Below are 9,449 nucleotides of genomic sequence, written 5' to 3' on the forward strand. Positions count from 1 at the left end.
AAAAAAAAAAAAAAAAAAAAAAAAAAAAAAAAAAAAAAAAAAAAAAAGTTACTTTGCAAAGTATTTCTGGCCCTATGCCAAAGGAGAAGACTATCAGCAGATGATTGAGAGTGATGCAAGGGGGCAGATGTTAAAAGGAAAAATCTCCTTTTCTTGAAGCACGTGATTTTAAATCAATCCCATGCATTTGGAGGCTTATCTCAAGGCTTCTAGGTATCCGGACTATCACATTAGACTTTTTGGATTGCAGCTTTTCAAACCGAAAAGAGACTAAAGAGGAAAGGAGTGAATGGAGTTTTAGACCTGAAGACAGAAGAGCCTGTGGGGGATGGACTCTAAGACATGAAGAAATCCTTCATATCTAAGATATGAAGAAATCCTTCATATCTTAGAGTGCCCCCTTATAGATGACCTTCATGTCTTCTGCTGCAGAAGAGCTATAGGAGGTTGAAGAAATGGCCCAGGTAGCTCAGTGCCCTGCCCTGACAGAAACGGAGCAGGTGCCTGGGGAAGGCAGCAAGAAGCAGGGAGCCAGCCCCAGGCTCTTACCCTCACTCAGGATTTGGGGCTGAGGCACTTTCTGGCCTCAGACGGGTGTTTCTGATTTGGAGGTGTGACCCTACACCAGCAGATACTCATGAGCAGATGTTCATGACCTCTGGTCGTGGCCCAGGGTGTGCTGTGGGCTATGGTGCCATGAGAACAGTGTGCGGTGAGAGCTAAGGCAGAGAAAAGGGGCAGTTGAACTACAGCCATTTGAACAGCAATTTCTTTGTGCACCCTCCATTTCTGTATCAGCTTGGCCAAAGGCACACAAACCCATCAAACACAATTGTGGAGCTCAAAGAAAGTCCCAAGAAGGGCCCTGTGGTCACTTTCCTGCTCATAAGGTCGTGACAAGAATCTCAGTGGTCCTTTCTTCGCTGCTGTTTTTCCATGGTGCAAAGGGATGCACATGCCTGACCAAAGCCCAGAGCAGGAGTGCGTCCTCCAGAGTGCTTGGCAGTGCTGTCCCTTAGCTCTTCTACCAGTGTGCTGCCCCTGCTCCACTGATCTTGGTCCAGCCCCCCATTTCTGCAGGACAGAAAAATAACAACCCCACAGAGGTCGTTGCACAAAGGAAATCACTCACCAGAGGCCAGGACACGCAAGGGCTTGACAGCTCCTCCCCAAGGGGCACCCAAAGAGATAAACCCCGCAATGTACTGATCTTTCCAGACTTGAGTCTGCTGCATGAGGAAGTAGAGGACGTGCAGGTTGCCCATGCTGTGTGCGATGAGGAAGACACGTCGCTGGTATGCGTCGTGCATTTCTTCTATCAGTGCCTTGAGGTTCTGGAAGAATTCAGGTTGCTCATCTGCAGACAAGAGGGGCATCAGCTCTTGGCCACCTCACTCATGGCCATAGGGCTCATGGACTGATCCTAGGAGCCCAAACTAGAGAGAAACATGAATACAGATGCGAGGAGAAGTGCCACTAGGCATATTCACACCAAAGCATCACTAATGGCATAGTGGTCTAGGCCACAGACTCCTATCCTTGTCCAGCCTATCTCTATATCACCCCACTGTTCTTAATTAATATATTGGCGTGACACCAGCCCCAGGCATCATGCTCGGAGTGGCCCTCCTGCCTCCCTCCACGCATGTGTTAGCTGGCCCGGCCCTGCACTTACGAGGCCCGACTCTCCAGTCATAGGGAGCTGCCCGCACTGTCTGGTCCCTCACGTAGCCGTTGTTCACCAGGTTCTGCACCAGTGTGTGCAGGTAACCTAAAGACACAGAACAAAATGGAATTAGATCGGTGGTCTTCACCTGTAATCTGTTTCCCACCCTGATCCTGTTCAGAATTCCCTCTGGAAAGCACCACAGCTTGATCATTCCTTCTGGAGGTAGCAACTCCATGTGTCCTGGCGGGGCTGTGCCATGGGTCAAGGACAGGGTGAGGGCCTGCAAGCACTGAGAGGGCCTGGGACAGGAAGGATGTGTCTCCCTCATTCCCAGGTGGACCGAGCTCCGGCCAGATCTGCAGAACCAGGCTGTGATGAACCTCGTAGGGCCCCATATTCCCCTGCAGGGCTAAGAGCACTGAGCACGCTGGAGCCCTGAACCGTGCCGCTCTCTCACCTGCCAGTTTGCTCTGATCCAGGTATTCCACAGAATAGGTCTTGCCAAAGCCAGGCACACGGATGTGCACCCCGGGGGCATTGGACATTTTCCGAGAGGTTCGGTTATACACCACCCTGCAAGGAAAGGACAGACAGTAACTGGAGGGACAACTGCACAGGGCACAGGGGGAGGGCACTGGGTGGCAGCTGGGAGCCAGGGGCTCGCTTCCCAGCCTCGTGGAAATAGGAGAGCACAGACCTGGATTGCAGATATCTGCTGGGCTAGCACCTCCATGTGCTCCCTGTGTGGGACTCTTTATACAAAGAGTCTTTATCTTCTGAGTGAAGAGATTGAATTCACGGTGCAGCTCAGCAGACCTAGGCTGAGATTAGCCCCTGCTGCAGTGGCGTTGGTGCGTGGGGATGTGGATGGCCCCACAACTCATGAGGCAAGATGGATGAGGACCGGACGGGATCCCTGCTTTGCAGCGCACAGATCCTGACTTCCCAGGGCAGAGGGCATGTGGCTCTGGTAGATGATGTCCTCGCTGGGACATCCCCCACGAGGGACGTCTCCAGGGCACAGGCTTGTCCTGCTAGCACATCTGCCTGCTCCTGCAGCATCTCCCAGGAGAGATCCCAGGCACCTTGCTGGGACAGCTCTTCTTTGTGCCTTTTTTTTTTTTGCTGGCTGTCGCAACTGCGTGCCCCTTACACAGCTGGGTGCTGTGCTGCTTGCTAGGACTTGTCCACAACATGCAGACAGGGCCTGGAGGTTGCTCTGCGCTGGACACCTTCTGAAACCCTTGGCAAAGTTATTGCAAATAGACACCCAGAGAACTTGCCTGTGAAGCTGGTGGGAAGGGGTGCCACACGAAGGGCTTCCAGGGCAGTGGTTAGTCTCAGAGCTGGGGACTCTTCTCCATGGGTCAGCATCAGGGCATAAGGAAAAATCATGTCTGTCCTGGGGAAATGCATGAGTTTCCCCTGACCAGCTTTGAACAGTCTCTATCATGTTATGTTTCTGTCATTCAGATCCTCTTTCTCAGTGATTAGAATCACAGAATGGTTAAGGTTGGAAGGGACCTCCAGAGGTCACCTAGTCCAACCCGTCTGCACACGCAGGGTCACCTAGAGCACGTGGCACAGGCTGCGTCCAAGCAGGTTTGGGAGATCTCCAGAGAAGGAGACTCCACAGCCTCTCTGGGCAGCCTGTGCCAGGGCTCTGACACCCTCACTGTCAAGAAGTGTTTCCTTAAGTTCCTGTGGAACTTTGGTGCTTCCGCTTGTGGCCATTCCCTCTAGTCCTATCAGTGGCCACCACCGAAAAGAGGCCGCCCGCTCCTTCTCACTGCCGCCCTTGAGGTATTTATAGACACCGATCAGGTCTCCCCTCAGCCTTCTCTTCTCCAGGCTGAACAGGCCCAGCTCTCTCAGCCTTTGCTCAAGGGCAGATGTTCCAGGCCCCTGATCATCCTCGTAGCCCTGCGCTGGACTCTCTCCAGCAGCTCCACATCCCTCTTGTACTGGGGAGCCCAGAAATGGACACAGTCTCCAGATGTGGCCTCACCAGGGCTGTGTGTAGGGGGACGATCACCTCCCTCGACCTGCTGGAGACGCTCTTCTTAATGCACCCCAGGATCCCGTTGGCCTTCTTGGCCACCAGGGCACTGCTGCCTCATGGTCATCTTGTCATCCACCACGACACGGAGGTCCCTCTCTGCGGGGCTGCTCTCCAGCAGGTCAACCCCTAATCTGTACTAGTGTCTGGGGTTATTCCTCCCCAAGTGAAGGACCCTGCACTTGTCCTTGTTGAACTTCATGAGGTTTTTAACCGCCCAGTCATCCAGTCTGTCCAGGTCCCTCTGGATGGCAGCACAGCCCTCAGGGCTATCAGCTTCTCCTCCCAGTTTGGTATCATCAGCAAACTTGCTGAGGGAGCACTCCAGCCCTTCATCCAGGTCGTTAATGAATAAGTTGAACAGGACCGGACCGAGGACCGACCTGTGGGGGACACCGCTAACTACAGGTCTCCAACTGGACTCAGTATCACTGTGTATCATCCTCTAAGCTCTGCTATGCGGCCAGTTCTCAATCCACCTCACCGTTTACTCATGTATCCCACACCTCTGGAGCCTGCCCAGGAGGATGCTGTGAGGGACGGTGTCAAAAGCCTGGCTCGAGTCCAGATAGACAACATCCATCGCTCTCCCCTCGTCTACCCAGCCAGTCACTCCATCACAGAAGTCTATCAGGTTAGTCAAGCATGATTTCCCCTTGGTGAATCCATGCTAACTATTCCTGAGCACCTTCTTGTCCCCCATGCGCTTGGAGACAACAGCCAGGCTGAGCTGTTCCATCCCTTGTCCAGATGACTGGCCTGTAGTTGCCGGCGTCCTCCTTCTTGCCCTTTTTGATTAGGCTCTTCCAGAAACTCTCTGTCTCATCCTAGGCTTGAGCACATGAATTGTGATCTCTGAGTGCCAAGCACTGGGGGTCAGGACAGGAAACTTTGATGCAGTGATGCGCTATGGTGTCTCTGTCACTCTGCTGTCCTAGACAGGGTGGCAGCATCTCTAGCATGTGCTAAGGATAGTCTGGATGACACAAGGGCATGGTGGGGAAATAGGAAGGGGGCATTTGGATAATGCTTCTCCGTGGAAGCTGGAGCCAGGTATCCGTGCTAGCACGCGCAGGCAGGTGGATACTCGGTGGCTTTCTGTGTGAGCTGGGCCAGGGCCAAGTGGGGAGGAGAGGGGAGGGAGATCCCTGGTAGGTCATTTCCCTGGGGAGCTCCCCGGCTAGGGGTGAATGGTACCTGGTGTTATCGATCCAGCAGTCTACTCCCACTGGCAGGAACGTGTTGAGGTTGAGCCAGATGGTGAAATAGTCCTCAGTTTTGCGGTAGCACATCCAGTTCACCACATCTGGCTTGTCCAGCTTGGCTTCCAGCTGGTTCCCAAGGCACCCGGGCACTGGAAGCACCAGAGAGGGAGACAGAGGTAGTTAGATCTCATCTCACTGGCTCTCCAGGGCCAGCGTGGCCAGGCAGTGGTCAGAGCGCCCAGCACTTCCCACAGTCTCACCAGCCAGGGCTGCCTTGCGGAACTTGCTGTTTGATGCGACTGGAAAAGCATTCATAGAGAACAGCCCCTGCCCACCCCCTGACCTCCCAGTGCAGAGTTTGCGTGAGGGTTGCTCAGTGCTGAGGTGCAGGGTGAGCATGGAAGCAGTGTCAGGATGCTAAAAACACATTGTCATGGACCCATGTAACTGCATTTCCCCAACACGCTACAGACTGGACCATCAGGGAACAACCCCAAGAACAGGCGCCCTCCCCCAATGGCTCAATGCCTGGATGCCTTCCCACGCTCTTCTCCTCCCCGCAGCTTGCAGGAAGCCATCAGTGCTGCTCAGATCCAGTCCTGCCACGTCACCTGGCACTGGTTGGCGCCGCACCAAGTGTCACCCCAGGCATTTTGCTCTGCAGTAGCAGACCAGCTTGGGGCTGCGTAGAGAAGGAAGCGTCCGAGGAGAAAGTTGTCCCAGTGTTGACGCCCATGGCCCACGCACTGTGTTTCTGAACTTTAAACCCTCCACAGAGGCTGAACAAGGTCTCCCTAAAATGGTTCGACTCTAGGCAGCACCCTGGGGAAATTCAGTGCAAATATCACTTACAGTAAACACCAAACTGTTTTAAACAAGTTCACGGCCTGCTGCACGTGACCTTCTTTCCCTTCACTGATGTAGCAACACGACAGCCTGTTTAGCTCCACAGCCCCAGCTCCCTTTCTCGTCCAGGCTGTGGGGAAGCCACCACGCACTGGGACACATCTGTGCCCTGGGGGGACATGCTCTGCAAGGACAGCATGGCCCCCCATTTGCTTCCTGCGCTCTACGGCAGCTGCGGCTCCCGATGTCAGTGCTGACCCAAAAGGGCTGCGCAAGGACAGGAGCTGAAGGGACTGCCGGGCTGCCAAGTGTGAGAGGGTGGGAGTGCTGGTGCTGATGCACCCTACAGCCCGAGTGGTGCACCCAGTTGTGAGGACTAGTCCCAGGCAATGGCATATGTCTTAAAAGCCGTCCCAAGCACAGTCCTCCCCTATGCTAGAGAAGGTGAGCACATCACCAGTGTGGAGGATGAGCTCTGCTGCCCTGCCCGTGCTTGGCAGCACTGAGAGAGCATGGGGCTGGGAGAGCCCCGTGGCACAGCTGGAACGTCTGACCGGTCCTTGGGAGATGCAGTCCTTCACGTGGCTTCTCCCAAGGAGAAAACAAACCGTTCAGTGCCAGTGGCAACAGGATGGTGGCCAAACATCCGTGTAGGATGTCTGCCCGGAACTGGCCTGCAGCCTGGAGAAGGGCTGTGCTGGGACTGTTAGACCCAGTAAGCACAGCTGGATGGAAACCATACTCCCTGGAAGTAGGGATTGAGCTGCAGGTGAGGCTGCCTTTGACCTGACAAGGACGTGCCCTATATGAAAGACAGACATTTCCCCCAGCCCCTGCTAGGCTCAGGTGTCACTGTGCCTGGGCGCCGATGGGAGCAGGTTTCCAGGGATGCCAGGCACAGAGGGGTATGGAGACACTCTGGTGGATGCTCCAGCCGCACCTCACTCACTGTGGCCCAGCCAAAGCGTGCAGAGCACAGCCACAGCCTCTGCAAGCCTTGTCCCACGTGAAATGGGAATGGGATATCGTGGTTGCCTTGTTCACCTGTTGCCTGGTTTCTATGGCAGCTTCCCCCTGGAAGGGCATAATCCTACCTTCAGACCACCTGGTGGGGGCAAGGACATCATTTCACAGAGCACAGGTCAGAATATCCTCCCCATGCCCCAGTGGACCAGGCACAGGCAGAGGAGTGGGCAATGTGGCCACTGGATCTGCCCCGGGAGCGAGAGAAGAGCCCCGAGGAGTTTCGGGCAGTCATCCCGAGTGCCGCACGGCCACGGCAGAGGCCCAACAGCTTTCAGAGGTGCCAGGGAGGGACTCGGAGGTGCCCTGGCACAGGGGCAGCCGTCCTGCGGCCTTGCTGCATTGCTGCGGCTGCCGTCAGCTTCCAGTGCGTGGGAGCAGGTTCTGTGGGCACCAGGCCCCCACACCCGCAGCGTGCATAGCCCTGAGCTCTGCCTCACCTTAAAAAGGACATTAGGTAATTATTAAGGGAGCTCCTGTTGGAGCAAAGGGGTTATCGTCGGTCCCAAGGGCACTGGGGGTTAGGATGCCTGCGGGGGGGATGGGCTACGTGGCTGTTGACAGGCGCCCAGGGCGTGCGGCCCCATCCCGCCCGGCTGCTCCTGCTCTCCCGGCAGCGGCAGCGGGAGCAGCCCAAGCCCCAGCATGGGGCATGGGGCAGAGCCCGCAGCGCCGTGCCGTGCACATGGCCTCCCCTGGGAGAGGAGCTCAGCGGTGCTTCAAGCGACGGGGACCTGGCCTGGGGGGCGGGAGCTGCAGCTGGGGCTGCCGTGGGGCCCGGGGCCCGGCAGAGCGGCTGCTGGTGGCTCAGCCCCTCTGGGGACGGGCCGTGCTGCCTCACTGTGCAGAGCGGCCCTGGAGAAACCTTTATGGCTACAGACCATCCGGAGAAGAGGCACAAGGCTACCTGCACCACAGCAGTGCCTGCTCCTCACAAGGCCTCCATTTGTGCTCCTGGTATGGCACTACGCAGCGCCTTTACCGGGCCGCTCAGGCTCCTGATACCAACACCGAGCTGTGCGCCTTAATACCCCCGCCCCAAGCACTGAACAACAGCCTGGCGCGCCACGGCTCACCCATGCCAGCCACGTGCCAGGCTGTGGTGCTCTGGGTAGGCTGCTCCCTGCTCCAAAGCAGGGCTCTGCTCATGGGGAAGTGAGTCCAGGGCTCTAGGTCAGGAAGTTCTGCTTTCCTCTTCTCTTTTTGAAAAGGGAAATTCATTTGGTTGGATTCAAGAAAAAGAAAAAGCAGAAGAAGCCTCTGCTCAGAATAGATTCCATGACAAAACCTCGTGTCAAGCCCTCAGTGATGGCACAGGGCGCAAAGGAAGGTCGGTCTCAGCTGTGCAGCAGCTACCAGTTACTTGCAAGCAGCCCTGGCTGGAGTTCAGGACAGAGATAGCAGCTTCGTGGCTGCCAATGACATCTGCATCTCAGCAAGGCGGTCCCCCAAGCCTCTTCTTTTGCCTGTCTGCATACCTCAGCTAGCAGGAGAAGCTGCCTGCTGGTTTGCGCTCCCTTATGCTCTTCCCCAGGCAGGGAGGACATTTGATCTAAGATGAGATGGATGCCGCTCAGCAGGGCAGGAGGAATCACGCAGCAACAAAAAACCATGGGGATTTGGGACAGACATGGAGAGCAGTGAGTGGTAGGGGACAAAAGCCCACCGGACTGGCAGCAGCAAAAGTGGGCACCACATCTCTGGGGTCTCCTTTAGCCCCTGGCCCTCTCCCAGCACCATCTCTTCCTCGCACCCCCAGCCGCAATGGAGCGAGTCCGAGATCTCTGGCATTCCGGAGCCCCCCTCGCTTTCTGGGGCACCCAGCCTGCCCCCCACACCCAGGGAGCTGTGGCCAGGTATGGCAGGCCCCTGCGGACGGCTGGGGTCCAGGAGCCCTGTGCTCCTGCACCGAGGTAGCTCCGCCAGCACGATCAGATAGACAGAGGCTGCCAAGCGGGCTGCAGCCTCTCGCCGCAGCCAACAGCTGCACAGAGCAGTTCCCGTGTGCGGGGCGCCCAGGCCTTGGGCTGCGTTGCACCCCAGCAAGCAGGGCCCTGGGTGCCCGCGGCGCTCGTGCGTGCTGCCAGAGCTGGCAGGTTGCGGGCCGGCAGGCGTCACCTTACCGAGTACCACGGGTGGTGTGCTGTTGGTCGGGGGTGCTTCTGGGGTAGAGGTGGGTGGAAAGAGCACGTTGAAGAGCCAGAACTGGGACGTGGGCTGCAGGAGCAGCAACAGAATCAGCAGCGCAGCCCCAAAGCCTGTACTTCCCATGGCAAACTTGGACAGGATCCTCTCGCTGTCTCCAAGCAAACGGCCTTTTATGTTTTACGCAGGTCCGGCCAGAGGCACACACAGATTGCAGGGGAGGGCAGAGCCGCAAGGGGCTGGCCGTGGTGGGGAGGAGGAAAGGGGAGGGTCAAAGGCCTGGCCATAATTCCCAGAACACAGAGCCTGGCTGTGCCTGTGGGCACTCGGCACCCTGGCCCGCGGCTGCAGGCCAGGGCAGGCAGGCAGATTTCGCACCCAGGGGTTGCCTTGGGTGACGTTCAGCTGCGCGCTGGCATCGTGCCCCCGGTGCGCTTCCCTTTGCACGGTGTGCTGAGGGGTGCTGGCTTCCTGCATTTGCAAACACAGCCCCTCTCCACAT

The 9,449-nt window shown here is 56.8% G+C and overlaps 1 protein-coding gene across 1 annotated transcript in view; it reads right to left on the reverse strand.

The window, feature by feature from the left end:
• LCAT (lecithin-cholesterol acyltransferase) overlaps window positions 1-9,159 on the reverse strand; it is a 10,930-nt gene extending 1,771 nt beyond the window's left edge. Inside the window, exons 1-5 of the mRNA XM_026048583.1 lie at window positions 8,926-9,159; window positions 4,926-5,082; window positions 2,127-2,242; window positions 1,676-1,771; window positions 1,133-1,357 (exon numbers count right to left, since the gene is read on the reverse strand). Of these exons, the coding sequence (XP_025904368.1) occupies window positions 1,133-1,357; window positions 1,676-1,771; window positions 2,127-2,242; window positions 4,926-5,082; window positions 8,926-9,073 (742 nt within the window). The 5' untranslated portion in view covers window positions 9,074-9,159. The remainder of the gene's footprint in view (window positions 1-1,132; window positions 1,358-1,675; window positions 1,772-2,126; window positions 2,243-4,925; window positions 5,083-8,925) is intronic.
• Between the last annotated feature and the right edge of the window lie 290 nt (window positions 9,160-9,449).

The sequence above is a fragment of the Nothoprocta perdicaria genome, unplaced genomic scaffold, assembly GCF_003342845.1.
Source record: "Nothoprocta perdicaria isolate Ctin4 unplaced genomic scaffold, notPer1 scaffold_553, whole genome shotgun sequence".
In the NCBI taxonomy this organism is placed as follows: domain Eukaryota; kingdom Metazoa; phylum Chordata; class Aves; order Tinamiformes; family Tinamidae; genus Nothoprocta; species Nothoprocta perdicaria.